The sequence below is a fragment of the Pseudophryne corroboree genome, chromosome 5 (genome assembly GCF_028390025.1).
Source record: "Pseudophryne corroboree isolate aPseCor3 chromosome 5, aPseCor3.hap2, whole genome shotgun sequence".
Taxonomy (NCBI): domain Eukaryota; kingdom Metazoa; phylum Chordata; class Amphibia; order Anura; family Myobatrachidae; genus Pseudophryne; species Pseudophryne corroboree.
Window position 1 is genome coordinate 128,398,156 of NC_086448.1, and position 26,752 is coordinate 128,424,907.

The following is a 26,752-nucleotide window of genomic DNA, read 5'->3' on the forward strand; positions in this document are numbered from 1 at the left end:
GCCTTTTTCCGCTAGGATCCTGCGTTCAACCACCATGCCGTCAAACGCAGCAAGTCTTGGAACAGACAGGGCCCCTGTTGCAACAGGTCCTGTCTGAGAGGCAGAGGCCATGGGTCCTCTGTGAGCATTTCTTGCAGTTCCGGGTACCAAATCCTTCTTGGCCAATCCAGAACAATGAGTATTGTTCTCACTCCTCTTTTTCTTACGATTCTCAGCACCTTGGGTATGAGAGGAAGAGGAGGAAACACATAGACCGACTGGAACACCCACGGTGTTACTAGGGCGTCCACAGCTATCGCCTTAGGGTCTCTTGACCTGGCGCAATACCTTTGTAGCTTTTTGTTGAGACGGGACGCCATCATGTCCACCTGAGGCAGTTCCCATCGATTTGTAATCTGAGTGAAGACTTCGTGATGAAGTCCCCATTCTCCCGGGTGGAGGTCGTGCCTGCTGAGGAAGTCTGCTTCCCAGTTGTCCACTCCCGGAATGAACACTGCTGACACTGCTTGCACGTGATTCTCCGCCCAACGAAGAATCCTGGTGGCTTCTGCCATCGCCACTCTGCTTCTTGTGCCGCCCTGGCGGTTTACATGAGCCACTGCGGTGATGTTGTCTGACTGAATCAGCACCGGTTGGTTGCGAAGCAGAGGCTCCGCTTGACTCAGGGCGTTGTATATGGCCCTTAGTTCCAGGATATTTATGTGCAGACAAGCCTCCTGACTTGTCCACAACCCTTGGAAGTTTCTTCCCTGAGTGACTGCCCCCCATCCTCGGAGGCTCGCATCCGTGGTCACCAGGACCCAGTCCTGTATGCCGAACCTGCGGCCCTCGAGAAGGTGAGCACTCTGCAGCCACCACAGAAGAGACACCCTGGCCCTCGGGGACAGGGTGATCAGCCGATGCATCTGAAGATGCGATCCAGACCACTTGTCCAACAGATCCCACTGAAAGATCCTCGCATGGAACCTGCCGAAGGGAATGGCTTCGTATGATGCCACCATCTTCCCAGGACTCGCGTGCAGCGATGCACCGACACCTGTTTCGGTTTTAAGAGGTCTCTGACTAGAGTCACGAGCTCTTGAGCCTCCTCCGCCGGGAGAAACACCTTCTTCTGGTCCGTGTCCAGAATCATGCCCAGAAAAGGCAGACGCGTAGTAGGAATCAGCTGCGACTTTGGAATATTCAGAATCCAGCCGTGCTGTTGCAACACTTCCTGAGAGTGTGCTACGCTGATTAGCAACTGCTCTCTGGACCTCGCCTTTATGAGGAGATCGTCCAAGTATGGGATAATTGTGACTCCTTGCTTTCGAAGGAGCACCATCATTTCTGCCATTACCTTGGTAAATATTCTCGGTGCCGTGGAGAGCCCAAACGGCAACGTCTGGAATTGGTAATGACAGTCCTGTACCACAAATCTGAGGTACTCCTGATTAGGTGGATAAATGGGGACATGCAAGTAAGCATCCTTGATGTCCAGAGACACCATAAAATCCCCCTCTTCCAGGCTTGCAATGTCCGCTCTGAGCGATTCCATTTTGAACTTGAATCTTTTCAGATAAATGTTCAGGGATTTTAAATTCAATATGGGTCTGACCGAACCGTCCGGTTTCGGTACCACAAACATTGTGGAATAGTATCCTCTTCCTTGTTGAAGGAGGGGAACCTTCACCACCACCTGCTGGAGATATAACTTGTGAATTGCCGCTAACACTACTTCCCTTTCTATGGGGGAAGCTGGCAGGGCCGATTTGAGGTAACGGTAAGGGGGCATCACTTCGAATTCCAGCTTGTATCCCTGAGACACAATCTGTATAGCCCAGGGATCCACCTGTGAGCGAACCCACTGGTGGCTGAAATTTCGGAGACGCGCCCCCACCGCTCCAGGCTCCTGTGGAGCCCCAGCGTCATGCGGTGGATTTAGTGGAAGCCGGGGAGGACTTCTGTTCCTGGGAACTAGCTGTATGGTGCAGCTTCTTTCCTCTACCCCTGCCTCTGGCAAGAAAGGACGTACCTCTGACCTTCTTGCTTCTCTGTGATCGAAAGGACTGCATTTGGTAATACGGTGCTTTCTTAGGCTGTGAGGGAATATATGGCAAAAAGTTTGACTTCCCAGCCGTAGCTGTGGATACTAGGTCCAAGAGACCGTCCCCAAACAATTCCTCGCCCTTGTAAGGTAACACCTCCATGTGCTTTTTGGAGTCGGCATCACCTGTCCATTGCCGAGTCCACAGGACCCTTCTGGCAGAAATTGACATTGCATTTATTCTAGAGCCCAGTAGGCAAATGTCCCTCTGGGCATCCCTCATATATAGGACAGCGTCTTTTATATGCCCCAGGGTCAGTAAAAAGGTATCCTTGTCTAAGGTATCCATTTCCTTAGACAGATTATCTGTCCATGCTGCTAAAGCACTACACATCCAGGACGACGCAATTGCCAGCCTCAGTATAGTACCTGAGTGTGTATAAACAGACTTCAGGATACTTTCCTGCTTCCTATCTGCAGGATCCTTTAGGGCGGCCGTATCCTGTGACGGCAGGGCCACCTTTTTAGATAAGCGTGTCAGAGCTTTATCTACCCTAGGGGAGGATTCCCAGCGCATCCTGTCCGTTGGCGGGAAAGGGTACGCCATAAGTAACCTTTTGGAAATCAGCACTTTCTTATCGGGGGAATCCCACGCTTTTTTACATAATTCATTTAACTCATGTGAAGGGGGAAAAGTCACCTCTTGCTTTTTCTCCCCATACATATACACCCTTTTGTCAGGGACAGGGTTTACCTCTGATATGTGCAATACATCCTTCATTGCTATAATCATGTAGCGGATGGCTTTAGCCATTTTAGGCTGCAATTTTGCATCATCGTCATCGACACTGGAGTCAGAATCCGTGTCGATATCTGTGTCAACCATTTTGGATAGTGGGCGCTTCTGAGACCCAGACGGCCTCTGCACTGTAGGATCAGGCATGGGCTGAGACCCCGACTGTCCCAAGGCATCAGCTTTATCCAACCTTTTATGTAAGGAGTTTACATTATCATTTAACACCTTCCACATATCCATCCAATCAGGTGTCGGCGCCGTCGGCGGAGACACGTCATTCATCTGTACTTGCTCTGCCTCCACATAGCCCTCTTCGTCAAACATGTCGACACACGCGTACCGACACACCACACACACAGGGGATGCTCTATATGAGGACAGGACCCCCAAAAGGCCTTTTGGAGAGACAGAGAGAGAGTATGCCAGCACACACCCCAGCGCTATATGACCCAGGAATCACACAGCTACTGGGTAAACACTAAGTTACTGCTGTATATATATTAAATGCGCTAAATTTATGTGCCCCCCCTCTCTTTTTACCCTTTCTACCGTGAGTCTTCCGGGGAAAGCCTGGGGAGCTTCCGCTCAACGGAGCTGTGGAGAGAAAATGGCGCTGGTGAGTGCTGAGGAAGAAGGCCCCGCCCCCTCAGTGGTGGGCTTCTGTCCCGCGATTTTGTGTAAAATTAATGGCGGGGGCTCATGCATATAACAGTGTCCAACTGTATATATGCTGCTTTCGCCAGGAGGTATCTAATTGCTGCCCAGGGCGCCCCCCCCCCCCCACAGTGACCGGAGTGTGTGGGTTAGTGTGAGCGCAATGGCGCACAGCTGCAGTGCTGTGCGCTACCTCATATGAAGACAGGAGTCTTCTGCCGCCGATTTCGACGTCTTCTTTCTTCAACCCGCCGGCTTCTGACTTCTGGCTCTGCGAGGGGGACGGCGGCGCGGCTCCGGGAACGGACGACAAGGTCAGGTCCTGTGTTCGATCCCTCTGGAGCTAATGGTGTCCAGTAGCCTAAGAAGCGCAACCTAGCCGCAGTTAGTAGGTTTGCTTCTCTCCCCTCAGTACCACGTAGCAGAGAGTCTGTTGCCAGCAGAAGCTCTCTGAAAATAAAAAACCTAACTAAAATACTTTCTTATCAGCAAGCTCAGGAGAGCTCACTAAAATGCACCCAGCTCTGTCCGGGCACAGATTCCAACTGAGGTCTGGAGGAGGGGCATAGAGGGAGGAGCCAGTGCACACCAGTAGTACTAAATCTTTCTTAGAGTGCCCATGTCTCCTGCGGAGCCCGTCTATTCCCCATGGTCCTTACGTAGTCCCCAGCATCCACTAGGACATTAGAGAAATAAGATTTTAAACCTACCGGTCAATCTTTTTCTCCTAGTCCGTAGAGGATGCTGGGGACTCTGTAAGGACCATGGGGTATAGACGGGCTCCGCAGGAGACATGGGCACTATTAAGAACTTTAGAAAGGGTGTGCACTGGCTCCTCCCTCTATGCCCCTCCTCCAGACCTCAGTTAGAGAAACTGTGGCCAGAGGAGATGGACAATACGAGGAAAGGATTTTGTTAATCTAAGGGCAAGATTCATACCAGCCCACACCATCCACACCGTATAACTTGGACTAAACGCAACCAGTTAACAGTATGAACAAAACAGTATCAGCTAAAGACTGATCTCAACTGTAACATAACCCTTATGTAAGCAACAACTATATATAAGCCTTGCAGATTTTGTCCGCACTGGGACGGGCGCCCAGCATCCTCTACGGACTAGGAGAAAAAGATTTACCGGTAGGTTTAAAATCTTATTTTCTCTTACGTCCTAGAGGATGCTGGGGACTCCGTAAGGACCATGGGGTTTATACCAAAGCTCCAGACCGGGCGGGAGAGTGCGGACGACTCTGCAGCACCGACTGAGCAAACGCAAGGTCCTCATCAGCCAGGGTATCAAACTTATAGAACTTTGCAAAAGTGTTTGAACCTGACCAGGTAGCTGCTCGGCAAAGCTGTAAAGCCGAGACGCCTCGGGCAGCCGCCCAAGAAGAGGCCACCTTCCTAGTGGAATGGGCCTTTACCGAATTTGGTAATGGCAATCCTGCCGTAGAATGAGCCTGCTGAATCGTGTTACAGATCCAGCGAGCAATAGTCTGCTTCGAAGCAGGAGCGCCAACTTTGTTGGCTGCATACAGGACTAACAGTGCTTCTGTTTTCCTAATCCGAGCCGTCCTGGCTACATAGATTTTTAAGGCCCTGACTACATCCAGGGACTTGGAATCCTCCAAGTAACCCGTAGCCACAGGCACCACAATAGGTTGGTTCATATGAAATGAAGAAACCACCTTAGGCAAAAATTGAGGACGAGTCCTCAACTCTGCTCTATCCACATGGAAAGTCAAATAGGAGCTCTTGTGAGACAAGGCCGCCAATTCGGACACCCGTCTTGCAGATGCCAAGGGCAATAACATGACCACCTTCCAAGTGAGAAATTTCAATTCAACCGTTTGAAGAGGTTCAAACCAGAGAGACTTCAGGAACCGGAACACCACGTGAAGGTCCCAAGGTGCCACTGGGGGCACAAAAGGAGGCTGGATGTGCAGCACTCCCTTTACAAAAGTCTGGACTTCTGGGAGAGAAGCCAATTCCTTCTGAAAGACTATAGACATGGACGAAATCTGTACCTTAATGGAGCCTAATTTTAGGCCCATATCCACTCCCGTCTGTAGAAAGTGGAGAAAACGGCCCAGATGGAAATCTTCCGTAGGAGCATTCTTGGCTTCACACCAAGAAACATACTTCCTCCAGATACGGTGATAATGTTTAGCCGTCACCTGCTGCCTAGCCTTTATCAGAGTAGGGATGACTTCCTCCGGAATACTTTTCCCAGCTAGGATACTGTGTTCAACCGCCATGCCGTCAAACGTAACTGCGGTAAGTCTTGGAACACGCAGGGCCCCTGTTGTAACAGGTCCTCCCTGAGAGGAAGAGGCCATGGATCTTCTGTGAGCATCTCCTGAAGATCTGAATACCAGGCCCTTCGAGGCCAATCTGGAACAATGAGTATTGTTTTCACTCTTTTTTGTCTTATGATTCTCAATATTTTTGAGATGAGAGGAAGAGGGGGGAACACATAGACCGACTGAAACACCCAAGGTGTCACCAGGGCGTCCACCACTACTGATTGAGGGTCTCTTGACCTGGCACAATACCTCCGAAGTTTCTTGTTGAGGCGTGACGCCATCATGTCTATGTGAGGAATTCCCCAAAGACTTGTCATCTCTGTAAAAACTTCTTGATGGAGACCCCACTCTCCTGGATGGAGATCGTGTCTGCTGAGGAAGTCTGCTTCCCAGTTGTCCACTCCCGGAATGAAGACCGCTGACAGAGCGCTTACGTGATTTTCCGCCCAGCGAAGAATCCTGGTGGCTTCCGCCATTGCCACTCTGCTCCTTGTCCCGCCTTGGCGGTTTACATGAGCCACAGCTGTGACGTTGTCCGATTGAATCAGAACCGGTAAGTCGCGAAGAAGATTCTCCGCTCGTCGTAGGCCGTTGTATATGGCCCTCAATTCCAGTACGTTGATGTGTAGACAAGCCTCCTGGCTTGACCATAGCCCTTGAAAATTTCTTCCTTGTGTGACTGCTCCCCATCCTCGGAGGCTCGCGTCCGTGGTCACCAGAACCCAGTCTTGAATGCCGAACCTGCGACCCTCTAGAAGGTGAGCACTTTGCAGCCACCACAGGAGAGACACCCTGGCCCTGGAGGACAGGCTTATCTTCTGATGTATTAGTAGATGGGACCCGGACCACTTGTCCAGGAGGTCCCACTGAAACGTCCTTGCATGAAACCTGCCGAAGGGGATGGCCTCGTAGGCTGCCATAATTTTCCCCAGAACTCGAGTGCATTTATGAACAGACACTCTTTTTGGTTTTAGCAAGTCTCTGACCATGTTCTGGAGGTCCTGGGCTTTTTCCATCGGGAGAAAAACCCTCTTCTGTTCCGTGTCCAGAATCATGCCTAGGAATGATAGTCGAGCCGTTGGAATCAATTGTGACTTTGGCAGATTGAGAATCCAACCGTGTTGTTGTAGCACTCTCAGGGAGAGCGACACGCTCATCTGCAATTGATCTCTTGATCTTGCTTTTATCAGGAGATCGTCCAAGTACGGGATAATTGTGACTCCCTGCCTGCGCAGAAGTACCATCATTTCCGCCATTACCTTGGTGAAAATCCTCGGGGCCGTGGAAAGCCCAAAAGGCAACGTCTGAAACTGGTAATGACAGTCCTGTACAGCGAATCTCAGGTACGCCTGATGAGGAGGATATATGGGGACATGAAGGTATGCATCCTTTATGTCGAGTGACACCATAAAATCCCCCCCTTCCAGACTGGAGATCACAGCCCTGAGCGATTCCATTTTGAATTTGAACTTTTTCAAGTACAGGTTTAGGGATTTTAGATTTAAAATGGGTCTGACCGAGCCATCCGGCTTCGGGACCACGAACAGGGTCAAATAGTACCCTTTCCCCTGTTGGACTAGGGGAACCTTGACAATCACTTGCTGTTGACACAGCTTTTGAATTGCAGCTAACACTGCTTCCCTCTCTGGGGAAGAAGCTGGCAAGGCCAACTTGAAAAATCGGCGAGGGGCACCTCTTCGAATTCCAGTTTGTATCTTTGGGATACAATATCCATCGCCCAAGGATCCACGTCTGACAGAACCCAGACCTGGCTGAAGAGTCGAAGACGTGCCCCCACCGGTGCGGACTCCCTCAGTGGAGCCCCAGCATCATGCGGTGGATTTAGTCGAAGCCGTGGAGGACTTCTGCTCCTGGGAACTAGCCGAAGCAGGTGTTCTCTTCCCTGTACCCTTACCTCTGGCGAGGAAGGATCAGCCCCGACCTCTTCTGGACTTATGCGACCGAAAGGACTGCACCTGATATTGTGGAGTTTTCTTTTGCTGTGGGGGAACAAAAGGCAAAAAAGTAGATTTACACGTGGTAGCTGTGGCAACCAGGTCCGCGAGACCTTCCCCAAATAAAACTTCACCTTTGTATGGTAAAACCTCCATATGCTTCTTTGAATCGGCATCACCCGTCCATTGGCGGGTCCACAGGGCTCGCCTAGCAGAAATCGCCATGGCGTTGGCTCTCGAACCTAGCAGCCCAACATCTCTTTGAGCGTCTCTCATATATAAGACTGCGTCTTTAATGTGACCTAAGGTCAATAAAATGGTATCCCTGTCTAGGGTATCAAGGTCAGCCGACAAGGTATCTGTCCAAGCTGCAACTGCACTACATACCCATGCTGATGCTATAGCCGGTCTGAGTAAAGCACCCGTATGCGTATAAATAGATTTTAAGGTAGTTTCCTGTCTGCGATCAGCAGGATCCTTGAGGGCTGCCGTGTCCGGAGACGGTAGCGCCACCTTCTTGGACAGGCGCGTTAAAGCCTTGTCCACCCTGGGTGAGGATTCTCAGCGTACCCTGTCCTGTGCTGGGAAAGGATACGCCATAAGAATCCTCGTGGGAATCTGCAGTTTTTTGTCTGGAGTTTCCCAAGCTTTTTCAAATAACTCATTTAGCTCATGAGACGGGGGAAAGGTTACCTCAGGTTTCTTTTCCTTATACATGCGCACCCTCGTGTCAGGCACAGAGGGGTCCCTCTGTGATATGCAAAACGTCTTTTATTGCAATAATCATATAATGAATACTTTTGGCCACCCTTGGGTGTAACCTCGCATCATCGTAGTCAACACTGGAGTCAGAATCCGTGTTGGTATCAGTGTCTGCTATTTGGGATAGGGGACGCTTTTGAGACCCTGAAGGGCCCTGAGACACAGTCCAATCTGTGGATTGACTCCCTGCCTTTTCCCTGGACTCCGCTTTGTCCATTCTCTTATGTAATAAGTTCACATTTGCATTTAAAACATTCCACATGTCCACCGGAGACGCCACAATCATCTGCTCCACCTCCTCCATAGATGAGCCTTCCGCTTCAGACATGCCGACACAGGCGTACCGACACCCCACACACACAGGGATATATCTATAAGGAGACAGTTCCCCACTAAGGCCCTTAGGAGAGACAGAGAGAGAGTATGCCAGCACACACCCAGCGCCAACTGACACTGGAAACAGAATTCCCAGATAATAGCGCTTTTATATATAATAAATCGTGTAATACACTCACTGCGCCTTACAAGTGCCCCCCCTCTTTTCAGCCCTGTGTCACCGTGTTCAGCAGGGGAGAGTCCGGGGAGCCAGCTTCTCTGCAGTGCTCTGTGGAGAAAATGGCGCTGGTTAGTGCTGAGGGACCAAGCTCCGCCCCCTCCAGCGGCGGGCTTCGGTCCCGCTCAATTTTATAAAACTGGTGGGGGGATTTATGCACTTACTGCCTCTGCAGCCTATATCCATATTGCCAGACTTAAAGGTTTATATTGCTGCCCAGGGCGCCCCCCCTGCGCCCTGCACCCATCAGTGCCTGGTAGTGTGTGTAATGTGTGGGCGCAATGGCGCGCAGCGTTACCGCTGCGCGCTTACCTCAGTGAAGATCAGAAGTCTTCTGCCGCCTTAGACTTCTTCTTTTCTTCTTATACTCACCCGGCTTCAATCTTCCGACTCTGAGGAGGACGGCGGCTCCAGAGAAACTCAGGAGAGCTCCCCTGTAGTGCACCCAATCTCCTCTGGGCACAGGATCTAACTGAGGTCTGGAGGAGGGGCATAGAGGGAGGAGCCAGTGCACACCCATTCTAAAGTTCTTTATAGTGCCCATGTCTCCTGCGGAGCCCGTCTATACCCCATGGTCCTTACGTAGTCCCCAGCATCTTCTAAGACGTAAGAGAAAAGGATTTATCCGAGAGGAGTTGTTGCGAAATTCTGGTAAGGAGCCCATAGCAGAAATTCTGTATCAGAAGTTGAGCTAATGTATAAACTGTACTGAGTACATATCACCACTAGATGGCAAGCTTGCATAAAGCTTGTATAGCAACTTTGTGAAACAGGTGGAAGTATAGGCAGATCAATATGCAGGTAAAGAACTGGGATATACTCTGAATAAAATGTACAGTAAATAAAACAAGTAGTAGCAAGATAAAACTGAAAAGAAGTATACCGGACTTAAAACATAAATGACAATATACCATGAAAAATAAGGTACAGAATGCAAAGTACAAACCAGCTTTCAATGTGAATAGCCAATATTGTTATTATCAGTGAACTAACAACTTGGTATTGTAGTTGCCATAAACAGTAGGAGACGAGTCAGTGTCCTATGACAATGCAGTCAGGAGAAAATAGAATTATTGCAGATAATTATCATAGAGTATCTCAAATAAACAACGTCAGCATATAAATTAGAAGGAAAGCAGCATATATTGAGCCTTTCAGTGGGCAGTGCTGAATTATATGTGGGACTGTTATTGGGGGGCCCCCATACTGCTGAGAACATTGCCCCGACCCGCTCTCTATGCATCCTCCCTGACCTGCTCCCAGCAGCGTTGCTTTGTATAAATGTGTCCCGATCCTTGGGCAGTATGGCTGATCCCAGCGTCGAGTGTAGAGCAGAGTCAGGCAGTGCAGCGGAAGCAGCAGTTTAAACTTGGTGCTGGTACGGTAGCCAATAGGAAGAGGCTGCAGTAGGATTTTGAATGGTACTGCCTGCAAGTAAATCACGACTCGCAGACACGCAGCCAATAGGTGGTGGCTGCGGCGAGCCAATCACAGCTAGACGCATCATAACTACGCCCACCCCCAGCATCTGACATCAGATGCCAATGGTTGGAATAACCAGTTCGGTGGCAGGGGGCGGCATTAGACCCAGGCCACTTCACTGTTAGTCCCTAGTAGTAAAGTGACTTTGGATTTTAGATCCCGGTCACTGTTTTGGCACCATGATAGGTATCGTACAATCACTGTGTGTATATGTGTGTGTATATATATATATATATATATATATTCGTTTTTACAAAAAAAAAAAAATAAACAAATATTTTTTCCAAACATTGGTCGTACTTTTTACAACCCAGACAGCTGTGCCAGGTACACAAGAAAGGGGGTGGGGTCGACATGGATTTTAACTGTTTTTTTAATGTCATTTTTTCCGTAACACGACCAGGAACCCCAATTAGTGTACCGCATCCTCTTGCATGCGGGAAAGGTGCCTCGCTGCACTCAGCACAGGTTACCATCCCCATGTTGACCTTTTCATGTGTCAAACTGACCTGTGTTGACCATTTGTTCATGTTGACCATGTCAATGTCGACCAATAGTGGTTAACCTAATGACTGTGGACCTTAACATGGTCGACCATCCAAACAGATACCCAGGTCACCCACATCTACAGGACAGACAGGAGAAGGGAGTGAGACATACAGTATGCCAGCAGTAATCAACTCAGGAGACTGGAAACCAGTTCTGTGCACTGAACAGTGTGGGAATGTCGGCTCAATCCCAAGGAGGTATCTCAGCTATGGCAAGTAGGTCCGTATACGTCGTCTGCAATACACCGTGGCTGGACTGTAGGCTGCCGAAGCTGTGACTGGCAATCTGTTATGTTGTGAACTGGCTCCTTTCACCAAACAGCGCAGAGCGGGCAGGTGGTTTACAAAGGTATGTCAGGCAGCAGAGATCCAGTGACTAGGGGGAGATGTACTAAGCAGTGAAAAGTGTGGAGAAGTGTCCCATAGCAACCAATCAGCATTAAAGTAACATTTATAATTTGCATACTATAAAATTATACAGTGCAGCCGATTGGTTGCCATGGACAACTTCTCCACTGGCTCACTTCTCCACTCTTTTCACTGCTTAGTACATCTACTCCTAAGCCACTTCTGTATCAAGTGAGACAGGTACGTTCCACGAGATAGCTATGCATCCAATACAGAAGGCCTCATGCCATGCGGTCTGAAAGGTAAGGACTGGGTTCCGGTGGGAGAGAGGTGAACTCTTGTGGGCAAGACAAACCCTATGGCATGCTAAAACTGAGGCAGGGTATGCTGGGTTGTGTAGTTCCACAGCAACTGAAGGACCACATGTTGAAAAACCCATGCCCTACGGGCTCACACTTTTCCCAGTAAGCAGGAGAGAAGTTGGCCGCAAATCTTCAGTGGAGCTGCAGGTGAATTACCCTGGACTGAGACAGATAGTTCCATAAACAGCAGCTATCAACGTGCTCCAACCGCCTGAAGTCTATACCAAGTGTTACAATGCAGTGACCGCGGCTTTTCCTCATAGTTCCTCTGTGCTTCATCTATTATTTTGTACGAGGTTATAACTAATTCCTGTGCAGCCCAGTGTCTCCAGTACACTGCGAGTGGTGTTTCTCTGTGTATTCAATGCGTATAAGACCCCTCTCGGAGCAACTGAGAAGTGTTGGGCGTCTTGCCTTGTATGGCGTAGAGATGATAGGTGTATGAGGACACATCTGTAGATAAAAAGCTATAATCCTGCAGTCTAGACTGGCCTTATCTAAGATGTTTTCTCAAACTTTTGGCACTGATTGGGTCACATAGGATTCTGAGGATTTATGGCAATTAAAAAATCGCTGCCATCTGTAGGATCATCATTTAGGCCAGTTACCCAATGGCATTAAGAAATGCAATCGTATTTTGCAAGTGGCAGGTAACCTGCGGACACTCCATTGACCCACTTGGGTCCACTTAAGCGAAGACAAAAAAATGGAACATGCAGTGTCTAAAATACAATATCATGCCGCTGCCAGCATGTGGGTAAGTGGTCGTAGGTACCAAAAGGTTTAATCACCATAAGCATCTACATATTACAAAACAACAGAAACAAACAAGCGTTTTAACAACAGTGAGTAACCGGCATCATATAGGAAGGCTATGGGGACAATTCACTAAGCAGGCTTTATATTCCACATTACACAGAAGTGTTGTGTATGCAGCAGCACAGCGCACAATGGGAGCTTGCAGCTAATTGAATAGGATGTAGCCAGGATCTTGGCAGTCACAATCCCTGCAGCGGCATCCCATCTGTCAAAATCTGGACGAGTCCCAATGGTGAGTACCGGGGTTAGGATTAGTCTGCTGGAGGGGACAGTTAGGGTTAGGCTGCCGGGGTGGGGGGGGGGGGGGGGGGGGGGAGGGGGGTTACGGTTACAATACGCACTAATATGCATCATGAGTTTGTCGGATTGCAGCTGCCGGGATTGTAACAGTCGTGATGATCATCGACCAGGATATCATACCCAACCCAACTGAATCCATCCCTTTAACGTGACGCTGGGCTTCATTGACATTGACCTGGACCATTGTGGAAATGCAAAGGGAAGAACCATTGTCCACTGTAGGTGGATTTCTATCTCCCCATGTCCCATGTCTTGCTCTATGTCCCTGTTTATATATTATTGGTGAGCAGCTGAAAACGCTCTCTATTTAATATTCTTTTTTTTTCCCAGTGACAGCATTGATACTTCTGTTTCACTAGGGCTGTAATATGATGCACAATGTAATGTCAAGGCCAAATCCTTATTACAGAAAAAAAGAACAAAAAAAATAAATTGTTTAGAAAAGCAGAAATGAAACAAATCTTACAAACATGAAGAAACATCTACATTGCTACATAGGCAAACATTTGTAATAAGTATGATTACCAACCTGTCTTGTACATCTTTCATAAGGTGCTGCATGTCAACCTCTTGTTTTCTTAGGGTTCCAAAGGAAGACTGGCTGTCTACACGCCCAGACCCACCAGCATTGCCATGAAACACTCCAAATTCAGCATCAACATCACCCTTAACGACATCCCCACATTTACCCTCATATTTCACAAATTCAGATTCGATGACAACTAGAAGAGAAAAAGGGAAACCATTGATGTAGTCATATACACACATAACGTGAGCAAGCCCTAGCTACGGATGACTTGATAGGAGAAGGGCCTTATAGGAATGAACTGCCTGCTCAAGAGTCATCTCCCATTGAAAGTTTCTTACAATTAAAGCAATAAAAGCGTAAAAAGTTGTTGAATGCGCGGGTTCAGTATGATTTCCCGATGGACGGGATGCCGGCGGTCAGGATACAGACAGCGGCATCCCGTCCATCAGAATCCCGACAGGCCCCTCTAACGTACCCTAACCCTCCTCTACACCCTACCCTAATCCTCCCTTGTGGGTGCCTAAACCTAGCCCTCCCTGATGGTGCCTAACCCTAACCCTCCCGGGTGGTGCCTAACCCTAACCCTCCCTTCCCGATGCCTAAACCTTACCCCTCCCCGCTTGGTGCCTAACCCTAACCTCCCCTTCTATGTGCCTAACCCTCCATCCCCGGTCCCTAACCTTCCTGGCCCTGCACTCTAACCGTATTCCCCCTTCTCCTGCCTACACCTAACAACCCCCTCCCCCCGCATGCGAGAATGCACGGTAGGACGCCAGAGCATCCCGCTGGATTGACATTCGGGATTACGGTTGTAGGTATCGTGGCATCGGTATCTAGACGCCGGGATCTCGGCGACGGTATATCAACCACCAGGATCCCGTCCGTCTGGAAACTAACTGTTTCCAGAATGTGCCCCCAAATGTCTTATAGTGCTGCAGCAACCTACTAAAACATGTCTGAACAGAACACTGCACTAGAGTACCTACTGTATAGAAAACTTTTTTACTAAGGTGCCACTTCCCGTATCTATTGGTACTGTTGGAATTCGGTTACGTGGCCGGCGAACGATATCCCGGTGGTCAGCATACAGACGCCAGGATCCCGAAGACTGACAATGCCGCCAGCCACAATACCAGCTAGGGGATCCATGACACCAATAGAGCGCGAATAGAACCGCTGGCGAGCGCGGCAAACCACCGAGCCCGCAAGGAGCTTCGTTGCACTTGCCCCGCTGCCAGCATTCTGGCGGCCAGGATCCCGGCGTTGCTATGCTGACTGCTGGCATCCGTGCGCAGGTTAAGTAACCCCAACCCATACTGAATCATGTATTCTGGCAAATAAATCTAGTACCAAGCTTTAACAAGCTGCACCTTTTGGATTGGTCCCACTTACAACTTAACACCTGACTCTTTGTTCTCAGCCAGGAATGTAAGAGAAATGGAGGAACCCTGAGAAACACAGTTGCAGGTAGCCAGGGGGCTGGCAGCTCTGTAAAAAATAAGATTTTACTCACCGGTAAATCTATTTCTCGTAGTCCGTAGTGGATGCTGGGAACTCCGAAAGGACCATGGGGAATAGCGGGCTCCGAAGGAGGCTGGGCACTCTAGAAAGATTTATGACTACCTGGTGTGCACTGGCTCCTCCCACTATGACCCTCCTCCAAGCCTCAGTTAGGACACTGTGCCCGGACGAGCTGACATAATAAGGAAGGATTTTGAATCCCGGGTAAGACTCATACCAGCCACACCAATCACACCGTACAACTCGTGATACTATATCCAGTTTGACAGTATGAAAACAACTGAGCCTCTCAACAGATGGCTCAACAATAACCCTTTAGTTAGCAATAACTATTTACAAGTATTGCAGACAATCCGCACTTGGGATGGGCGCCCAGCATCCACTACGGACTACGAGAAATAGATTTACCGGTGAGTAAAATCTTATTTTCTCTAACGTCCTAGTGGATGCTGGGAACTCCGAAAGGACCATGGGGATTATACCAAAGCTCCCAAACGGGCGGGAGAGTGCGGATGACTCTGCAGCACCGAATGAGAGAACTCAAGGTCCTCCTCAGCCAGGGTATCAAATTTGTAGAATTTTGCAAACGTGTTTGCCCCTGACCCAGTAACAGCTCGGCAAAGTTGTAAAGCCGAGACCCCTCGGGCAGCCGCCCAAGATGAGCCCACCTTCCCTGTGGAATGGGCTTTCACTGATTTAGGATGCGGCAGTCCAGCCGCAGAATGCGCCTGCTGAATCGTGTCACAGATCCAGCGAGCGATAGTCTGCTTAGAAGCAGGAGCACCCAGCCTGCTGGGTGCATACAGGATAAATAGTGAGTCAATTTTCCTGACTCTAGCCATCCTGGAAACATAATTTTTTCAAGGCCCTGACTACGTCCAGTAACTTGGAATCCTCCAAGTCCCTAGTAGCCGCAGGCACCACAATAGGTTGGTTCAAGTGAAAAGCTGATACCACCTTAGGGAGAAACTGGGGACGAGTCCTCCATTCTGCCCTATCCATATGGAAAATCAGATAAGGACTTTTATATGACAAAGCCTCCAATTCTGATACACGCCTGGCCGAAGCCAAGGCCAATAACATGACCACTATCCGCGTGAGATATTTTAGATCCACAGTTTTTAGTGGTTCAAACCAATGTGATTTTAAGAAACTCAACACCACGTTGAGATCCCAAGGTGCCACTGGAGGCACAACCGGGGGCTGAATATGCAGCCCTCCTTTTACAATGTCTGAACTTCAGGTACTGAAGCTAATTCTTTCTGGAAGAAAAATCGACAGAGCCGAGATCTGTATCTTAATGGAGCCTAATTTTAGGCCCATAGACACTCCTGCTTGTAGGAAATGCAGAAATCGACCTAGTTGAAATTCCTCTGTTGGGGCCTTTTTTGGCCTCACACCAAGCAACATATTTCCGCCATATGCGGTGATAATGTTTTGCAGTTACATCTTTTCTGGCTTGAATCAGCGTAGGAATGACTTCCTCCGGAATGCCCTTTTCCTTTAGGATCCGGCGTTCAACCGCCATGCCATCAAAACGTAGCCACGGTAAGTCTTGGAACAGACAGGGCCCCTGCTGCAGCAGGTCCTGTCTGAGCGGCAGAGGCCATGGGTCCTCTGATATAATTTCTTGAAGTTCTGGGTACCAGGCTCTTCTTGGCCAATCCGGAACCACGAGTATCGTTCTTACTCCTCGCCTTCTTATTATTCTCAGTACCTTTGGTATGAGAGGAAGAGGGGGAACACATAAACCGACTGGTACACCCACGGTGTTACCAGAGCGTCCACAGCTATCGCCTGAAGGTCCCTTGACCTGGCGCAATATCTTTTATAGCTTTTTGTTGAGGCGGGACGCCTTCATGTCCACCTGTGGCCTTTCCCAATGGTGTACAATCCTTTGGAAGACTCCTGGATGAAGTCCCCACTCTCTCGGGTGGAAGTCGTGTCTGCTGAGAAGATCTGCTTCCCAGTTGTCCACTCCGGGAATGAACACTGCTGACAGTGTTAACACATGATTTTCCGCCCATCGGAGAATCCTTGTGGCTTCTGCCATCGCCATCCTGCTTCTTGTGCCGCCCTGTTGGTTTACATGGGCGACTGCCGTGATGTTGTCTGATTGGATCAGGACCGGCTGGTTTTGAAGCAGAGGCCTTGCCTGACTCAGGGCATTGTAAATGGCCCTCAGGTCCAGAATATTTATGTAGGGAAGTCACCTGACTTGACCAAAGTCCCTGGAAGTTTCTTCCCTGTGTGACTGCCCCCCAGCCTCAAAGGCTGGCATCCATGGTCACTAGGACCTAGTCCTGTATGTCGAACCAGCGGCCCTCTTGAAGATGGGCACTCTGCAGCCACTACAGTAGAGATACCCTGGTCCTTGGAGACAGGGTTATCAGCTGATGCACCTGAAGATGTGATCCGGACCACTTGTCTAACAGGTCCCCCTGAAAAGTTCTTGCATGGAACCTGCCGAATGGGATTGCTTCGTAGGAAGCTATCATTTTTCCCAGGATTCGCGTGCAATGATGCACAGATAACTGTTTTGGCTTCAGGAGGTCTCTGACTAGAGATGACAGCTCCTTGGCTTTCTCCTCCGGGAGAAACACTTATTTCTGGTCTGTGTCCAGAACCATCCCCAGGAACAGTAGACGTGTCGTAGGAACTAGCTGTGACTTTGGACTGTTTAGAATCCAGCCGTGCTGTTGTAGCACTTTCCAAAATAGTGCTACCCCGACTAGCAACTGCTCCTTGGACCTCGCCCTTATAAGGGGATTGTCCAAGTACGGGATAATTAAAAACTCCCCTTTTTCGAAGGAGTATCATCACTCTGGCCATTACCTTGGTAACACCCTCGGTGCCATGTACAGTCCAAACGGCAGAGTCTGGACTTGGTAATGGTAATCCTGTACCACAAATCTGAGGTACTCCTGGCGAGGATAGTAAATGGGGACATGCAGGTAAGCATCCTTGATGTCCCGGGATACCATGTAATCCCCATCGTCCAGGCTTGCAATAACCGCCCTGAGCGATTCCATCTTGAACTTGAATTTTTTCATGTATGTGTTCAAGGATTTTAAATATAAAAAAAGGGTCACACCGAACCATGCGGTTTCGGTACCCCAAACCGTGTGGAATAGTAACCCCGTCCTTGTTGAAGTAGGGGCACCTTAAGTATTACCTGCTGGGAATACAGCTTATTAATTGCCTCTAGCACAGCCGCCCTGCCTGAGGGAGTTGTCGGCAAGGCATATTTGAGGAAAACGGCGGGGGGAAGACATCTCGAATTCCAGCTTGTACCCCTGAAATACTACTTGAATGAAACAGGGATCCACCTGTGAGCGAGCCCACTGGTCGCTGAAAATTTTTTGAGACGGCCCCCCACCGTACCTGGCTACCCCTGTGGAGCCCCCGCGTCATGCTGTGGACTCAGAGGAAGCGAGAGAAGAATTATGATTCTGGGAACAGGCTGACTGGTGCAGCTTTTTCCCTCTTCCCTTGTCTCTGTACAGAAAGGAAGCGCCTTTGACCCGCTTGCTTTTCTGAAGCCGAAAGGACTGTACCTGATAATACAGTGCTTTCTTAGTCTGTGAGGAAACTGAGGTAAAAATATTTCTTCCCAGCTGTTGCTGCGGATACGAGGTCCCAGAGACCATCCCCAAATAATTCCTCACCCTTATAAGGCAGAATCTCTTTGCGCCTTTTAAAGTCAGCATCACCTGTCCAGTGACAGGTCTCTAATACCCTCCTGATAGAATGGACATTACATTCATTTTGGATGCCAGCCGGCAAAATATCCCTCTGTGCATCCCTCATATATAAGACGACATCTTTAATATGTTCTCATGTTAGCAAACTAGTATGTTTGACAGGGTCACCGACCACGCTGCAGCAGCACGCTCTGCAGGCTTCAGTCTAGTACCGGAGTGTGTAAATACAGACTTCAGGATAGCCTCCTGCTTTTTATCAACAGGTACCTTCAAAGTGGCCGTTCCTAAAACGGCAGTGCCACCTATTTTGACAACCGTGTGAGCGCCTTATCCACCCTAGGGGATATCTCCCAGCGTAACTTATCCTCTGGCGGGAAAAGGTACGCCATCAGTAACTTTTTAGAAATTACCAGTTTCTTATCAGGGGGAACCCACGCTTTTCACACACTTCATTCATTCATCTGATAGGGGAACAAAACACTGCCTGCTTTTTCTCCCCAAACATAAAAACCCATTTTTAGAGGTTAATGTCAGAAATGTGTAACACATTTTTTTATTGCCGGGATCAAGTCACGGATGTTCCTAGTGGATTGTGTATATGTCTCAACCTTGTCGACACTGGAGTCAGACTCCGTGTCGACATCTGTGTCTGCCATCTGAATGAGCGGGCGTTTTTGAGCCCCTGATGGCCTTTGAGACGCCTGGGCAGGCGCGGGCTGAGAAGCCGGCTGTCCCACAGCTGTTACGTCATCCACCCTTTTATGTAAGGAGTTGACACTGTCGGTTAATACCTTCCACCTAACCATCCACTCTGGTGTCGGCCCCACAGGGGGCGACATCACATTTATCGGCATCTGCTCCGTCACTATATAAGCCTCCTCCTCAAACATGTCGACACAGCCGTACCGACACACCGCACACACACAGGGAATGCTCTGACTGAGGACAGGACCCCACAAAGCCCTTTGGGGAGACAGAGAGAGAGTATGCCAGTACACACCAGAGCGCTATATAATGTGGGGATTAACACTATAACTGAGTGAATTTTCCCCCATAGCTGCTTGTATATACAATATTGCGCCTAAATTTAGTGCCCCCCCTCTCTTTTTAACCCTTTGAGCCTGAAAACTACAGGGGAGAGCCTGGGGAGCTTTCTTCCAGCTGCACTGTGAAGAGAAAATGGCGCCAGTGCGTCTGAGGGAGATAGCTCCGCCCCTTTTCCGCTGCCTATTCTCCCGCTTTTTTCTGGATTCTGGCAAGGGTATTTACCACATATATATAGCCTCTGGGGCTATATATTGTGGTATTTTTGCCAGCCAAGGTGTTATAATTGCTTCTCAGGGCGCCCCCCCCCAGCGCCCTGCACCCTCAGTGACCGGAGTGTGAAGTGTGTGTGAGGAGCAATGGCGCACAGCTGCAGTGCTGTGCGCTACCTTGGTGAAGACTGATGTCTTCTGCCGCCGATTTTCCGGACCTCTTCTTGCTTCTGGCTCTGTAAGGGGGACGGCGGCGCGGCTCCGGGACCGAACACCAAGGACTGGGCCTGCGGTCGATCCCTCTGGAGCTAATGGTGTCCAGTAGCCTAAGAAGCCCAATCCGGCTGCAAGCAGGCGAGTTCGCTTCTTCTCCCCTTAGTCCCTCGCTGCAGTGAGCCTGTTGCCAGCAGGTCTCACTGAAAATAAAAAACCTAAATCTATACTTTCTTTCTAAGGGCTCAGGAGAGCCCCTAGTGTGCATCCAACCTCGGCCGGGCACAAGATCTAACTGAGGCTTGGAGGAGGGTCATAGCGGGAGGAGCCAGTGCACACCAGGTAGTCATAAATCTTTCTAGAGTGCCCAGCCTCCTTCGGAGCCCGCTATTCCCCATGGTCCTTTCGGAGTTCCCAGCATCCACTAGGACGTTAGAGAAATAAGATTTTACTCACCGGTAAATCTATTTCTCGTAGTCTGTAGTGGATGCTGGGGACTCCGTAAGGACCATGGGGAATAGACGGGCTCCGCAGGAGACTGGGCACTCTAAAGAAAGATTTAGTACTACCTGGTGTGCACTAGCTCCTCCCTCTATGCCCCTCCTCCAGACCTCAGTTAGGGAAACTGTGCCAGGAAGAGCTGACATTACAATAAAAGGATTTTGGAATCCAGGGTAAGACTCATACCAGCCACACCAATCACACCGTATAACTCGTGATAAACTTACCCAGTTAACAGTATGAACAACAAACAAGCATCACGCAACTGATGCCACATAACATAACCCTTTAGTAAGCAATAACTATATACAAGTATTGCAGAAGAAGTCCGCACTTGGGACGGGCGCCCAGCATCCACTACGGACTACGAGAAATAGATTTACCGGTGAGTAAAATCTTATTTTCTCTAACGTCCTAGTGGATGCTGGAGACTCCGTAAGGACCATGGGGATTATACCAAAGCTTCCAAACGGGCGGGAGAGTGCTGATGACTCTGCAGCACCGAATGGGCAAACTCAAGGTCCTCCTCAGCCAGGGTATTAAACTTGTAGAACGTTGCAAATGTGTTTGAACCCGACCAAGTAGCAGCTCGGCAAAGCTGTAATGCCGAGACCCCTCGGGCAGCCGCCCAAGAAGAGCCCACCTTTCTTGTGGAATGTGCTTTCACTGATTTTGGATGCGGCAATCCAGCCGCAGAATGAGCCTGCTGAATCGTGCCACAGATCCAGCAAGCAATAGTTTGCTTTGAAGCAGGAGCACCCAGCTTGTTGGATGCATACAGGACAAACAGCGAGTCAGTCTTCCTGACTCCAGACGTTCTGGTCACATAAATCTTCATAGCCCGGACTACGTCAAGCAACTTGGAATCCTCCAAGTCACAAGTAGCCGCAGGCACCACAATAGGTTGGTTCAAATGAAAGGATGACACCACCTTTGGCAGAAACTGCGGACGAGTCCGCAATTCTGCCCTATCCATATGGAAAACCAGATAGGGGCTTTTACATGACAAAGCCGCCAATTCTGACACACGCCTAGCCGAAGCTAAGGCCAACAGCATGACCACTTTCCACGTGAGATACTTTAGCTCCACGGTCTTAAGTGGCTCACACCAGTGGGATTTCAGAAAACTCAACACCACGTTAAGATCCCAAGGTGCCACTGGTGGCACAAAAGGGGGCTTAATATGCAGCACTCCCTTAACAAACGTCTGAACCTCAGGCAGTGAAGCCAGTTCTTTTTGGAAGAAAATGGATAGGGCCGAAATCTGGACCTTTATGGACCCTAATTTTAGGCCCATAGTCACTCCTGACTGTAGGAAGTGCAGGAATCGACCCAGCTGGAATTCCTCTGTAGGGGCCTTCCTGGCCTCACACCAAGCAACATATTTTCGCCATATACGGTGATAATGCTTTGCTGTCACGTCCTTCCTAGCCTTTATCAGCGCAAGAATAACGTCACCCGGAATGCCTTTTTCCGCTATGATCCGGCGTTCAACCGCCATGCCGTTAAACGCAGCCGCGGTAAGTCTTGGAACAGACCGGGCCCCTGTTGTAACAGGTCCTGTCTGAGAGGCAGAGGCCATGGGTCCTCTGTGAGCATTTCTTGCAATTCCGGGTACCAAGTCCTTCTTGGCCAATCCGGAACAATGAGTATTGTTCTCACTCCTCTTTTTCTTACAATTCTCAGCACCTTTGGTATGAGAGGAAGAGGAGGAAACACATAGACCGACTGGAACACCCACGGTGTTACTAGTGCGTCCACAGCTATCGCCTGAGGGTCCCTTGACCTGGCGCAATACCTTTTTAGCTTTTTGTTGAGACGGGAAGCCATCATGTCCACCTGTGGCAGTTCCCATCGATTTGCAATCTGCGTGAAGACTTCTTGATGAAGTCCCCACTCTCCCGGGTGGAGGTCGTGCCTGCTGAGGAAGTCTGCTTCCCAGTTGTCAACTCCCGGAATGAACACTGCTGACAGTGCTAGTACGTGATTCTCCGCCCAACGAAGAATCCTGGTGGCTTCTGCCATTGCCACCCTGCTTCTTGTGCCGCCCTGGCGGTTTACATGGGCCACTGCAGTGATGTTGTCTGACTGAATCAGCATTGGTTGGTTTCGAAGCAGAGGCTCCGCTTGACTCAGGGCGTTGTATATGGCCCTTAGTTCCAGGATATTGATGTGCAGACAAGTCTCCTGACTTGACCACAGTGCCTGGAAGTTTCTTCCTTGAGTGACTGCCCCGCATCCTCGGAGGCTTGCATCCGTGGTCACCAGGACCCAGTCCTGTATGCCGAACCTGCGGCCCTCGAGGAGGTGAGCACTTTGCAGCCACCACAGAAGAGACACCCTGGCCCTGGAGGACAGGGTGATCAGCCGATGCATCTGAAGATGCGATCCTGACCACTTGTCCAACAGATCCCACTGAAAGATCCTCGCATGGAACCTGCCGAAGGGAATGGCTTCGTATGACGCCACCATCTTTCCCAGGACTCGCGTGCAGTGATGCACCGATACCCGTTTTGGTTTTAGGAGGCCTCTGACCAGAGTCAAGAGCTCCTGAGCCTTCTCCTCCGGGAGAAACACCTTCTTCTGGTTTGTGTCCAGAATCATGCCCAGAAAGGGCAGACGCGTCGTAGGAATCAGCTGCGACTTTGGAAAATTCAGAATCCAGCCGTGCTGTAGCAACACTTCCTGAGAGAGTGCTACGCTGATCAGCAACCGCTCCCTGGACCTCGCCTTTATGAGGAGATCGTCCAAGTATGGGATAATTGTAACCCCTTGCTTCCGAAGGAGCACCATCATTTCCGCCATCACCTTGGTAAATATTCTCGGTGCCGTGGACAGGCCAAACGGCAACGTCTGGAATTGGTAATGACAGTCCTGTACCACAAACCTGATGAGGTGGATAAATGGGGACATGTAAGTACGCATCCTTGATGTCCAGAGACACCATAAAATCCCCTTCCTCCAGGCTTGCAATGACCGCCCTGAGCGATTCCATCTTGAACTTGAATTTCTTCAGATAAATATTCAGGGATTTTAAATTCAAAATGGGTCTGACCGAACCGTCCGGTTTCGGTACCACAAACATGGTGGAATAGTAACCCCCTCCCTGTTGAAGGAGGGGAACCTTCACTACCACCTGCTGGAGATATAGCTTGTGAATTGCTGCCAACACTACCTCCCTTTCCCTGGGGGAAGCTGGCAAGGCCGATTTTAGGTAACGGTGAAGGGGCGTCACCTCGAATTCCAGCTTGTATCCTTGAGACACAATTTGTATAGCCCAAGGATCCACCCGTGAGCGAACCCACTGGTGGCTGAAATTTCGGAGACGCGCCCCCACCACTCCTGGCCCCGCCTGTGGAGCCCCAGCGTCATGCGGTGAATTTAGTGGAAGCCGGGGAGGACTTTTGTTCCTGGGAACTAGCTGCATGGTGCAGCTTTTTTCCTCTACCCCTGCCTCTGGCAAGAAATGATGCACCTCTGACTTTCTTGCTTTTCTGTGAACGAAAGGACTGCATTTGGTAATACGGTGCTTTCTTTGACTGTGAGGGAATATATTGCAAGAAATTTGACTTCCCAGCCGTAGCCGTGGAAACTAGGTCCGAGAGACCGTCCCCAAACAATTCCTCACCCTTATAAGGCAACACCTCCATGTGTTTTTTAGAGTCGGCATCACCTGTCCATTGCCGAGTCCATAAGACCCTTCTGGCAGAAATCGACATTGCGTTTATTCTAGAGCCCAGCAGGCAAATGTCCCGCATATATAGGACAGCGTCTTTGATATGTCCTAGGGTCAGTAAAATAAATAGTCTCCCTGTCCAGGGTATCTAACTCCTCAGACAGAGGATCCGTCCATACTGCTACAGCACTACACATCCAGGCCGCAGCAATTGCTGGCCTCAGAAGAGTACCAGAATGTGTATAAACAGACTTCAGGATACCTTCCTGCTTCCTATCCGCAGGATCCTTTAGGGCGGCCGTATCCTGTGACGGCAGGGCCACCTTCTTAGATAAGCATGTCAACGCTTTGTCTACCGTAGGGGAGGATTCCCAGCGTAACCTATCCGTTGGCGGGAAAGGATACGCCATAAGTAATCTTTTGGAAATCAGTACTTTCCTATCAGGGGAATCCCACGCTTTTTCACATAACTCATTTAATTCATGTGAAGGGGGAAAAAGTCACTTCTTGCTTTTTCTCCCCAAACATATAAACCCTCTTGTCAGGGACAGGGTTTTCCTCCAATATGTGCAATACATACTTCATTGCTATAATCATGTATCGGATGGCTTTAGTCATTTTAGGCTGCAACTTTGCCTCATCGTCATCGACACTGGAGTCAGAATCCGTATCGACATCTGTGTCAACCAACTGGGATAGTGGGCGCTTTTGAGACCCTGACGGCCTCTGAGCTGTAGAATCAGACACGGGTTGAGACCCTGACTGATTATCCAACCTTTTATGCAAGGAGCTTACGTTATCATTTAACACCTTCCACATATCCATGCAATCAGGTGTCGGCGCCGTCGGCGGCAACACCACATTCACTTGCACTTGTTCTACCTCCACGTAACCGTCCTCGTCAAACATGTCGACACAAACGTACCGACACACCACACACACACACAGGGAATGCTCTAATTGAGGATAGGACCCCACAAGGCCTTTTGGGGAGACAGAGAGAGAGAGTATGCCAGCACACACCCCAGCGCTATATAACCCAGGGATTACACAGTAATTTAGTGTTTACCCAGTAGCTGCGGTTTATGATAATTTGCGCCTAAATTTATGTGCCCCCCCTCTCTTTTTACCCTTTTTCTACCTTGATACTGCAGGGGAGAGCCTGGGGAGCTTCCTCTCAGCGGAGCTGTGAAGAGAAAATGGCGCCGGTTAGTGCTGAGGAAGAAGGCCCCGCCCCCTCAGCGGCGGGCTTCTGTCCCGGGTCTGTGTAATAAAATGGCGGGGGCGCGTACATATATACAGTGCCCAGCTGTATATATGTGTCTTTTTGCCAAGAGGTATCCTAATTGCTGCCCAGGGCGCCCCCCCCTGTGCCCTGCACCCTACAGTGACCGGAGTGTGTGAGTAGTGTGGGCGCAATGGCGCACAGCTGCAGTGCTGTGCGCTACCTCATGTGAAGACAGGAGTCTTCTGCCGCCGATTTCGATGTCTTTTTGCTTCTGCCGGCTTCTGACTTCTGGCTCTGCGAGGGGGACGGCGGCGCGGCTCCGGGAACGGACGACCAAGGTTAAGATCCTGTGTTCGAACCCTCCGGAGCTAATGGTGTCCAGTAGCCTAAGAAGCGCAACCTAGCCGCAGTTAGTAGGTTTGCTTCTCTCCCCTCAGTCCCACGTAGCAGAGAGTCTGTTGCCAGCAGAAGCTCTCTGAAAATAAAAAAACCTAACTAAAATACTTTCTTATTAGCAAGCTCAGGAGAGCTCACTAAAAGCACCCAGCTCTGGCCGGGCACAGATTCTAACTGAGGTCTGGAGGAGGGGCATAGAGGGAGGAGCCAGTGCGCACCAGGTAGTACTAAATCTTTCTTTAGAGTGCCCAGTCTCCTACGGAGCCCGTCTATTCCCCATGGTCCTTACGGAGTCCCCAGCATCCACTAGGACGTTAGAGAAATATTGTACTAACAATTGATGGACCACCACCCAAATACCCAATCCAATGAAGGAAGCTAGCTGCTACTTATTTGTGCAATACTCTGAGGCAATGGTGAGGATGTTAAGGTCATGAGCCAATTAACGGAGCACGAGGTCAACAACATAATCTGCCAGTGAAAACCCTGAAAAAAAAAAAAAATATTGCTCCCATTGGAGAGAAAAACAAAAACAAAGCAACACCTGCAATCCTGTTTCTGTTACCTTGTAGCAAACATAAAAGAACTGGACTAATTCTGTAATATAGTAATGATAAGAATGGAGGGTTCAAAACCTTAAGATCACAAATTGTGCCTGCTTGTATTTTTATTGGATACATTTACTTTTGTCCTTCTGGTTTATTTATGTGCCTTTCATCCATGTATTTATATACACTCAGACGCAGTTGTATTTGTGTGTTGCCCTGATACGTGCGGTGACATGGGTATTTGCACTAGATACCATCTCTATCTAAGCAGC

General features: G+C 49.5%; 1 protein-coding gene across 2 annotated transcripts in view; it reads right to left on the bottom strand.

Annotated features, from left to right (window-relative positions):
• Window positions 1–26,752, bottom strand: part of GSDME (gasdermin E) — a 297,722-nt gene that overhangs the window by 237,648 nt on the left and 33,322 nt on the right. For both annotated transcript variants that reach the window (XM_063921700.1, XM_063921701.1), the window contains exon 4: window positions 13,438–13,630. In XM_063921700.1, the coding sequence (XP_063777770.1) occupies window positions 13,438–13,630 (193 nt within the window). The remainder of the gene's footprint in view (window positions 1–13,437; window positions 13,631–26,752) is intronic.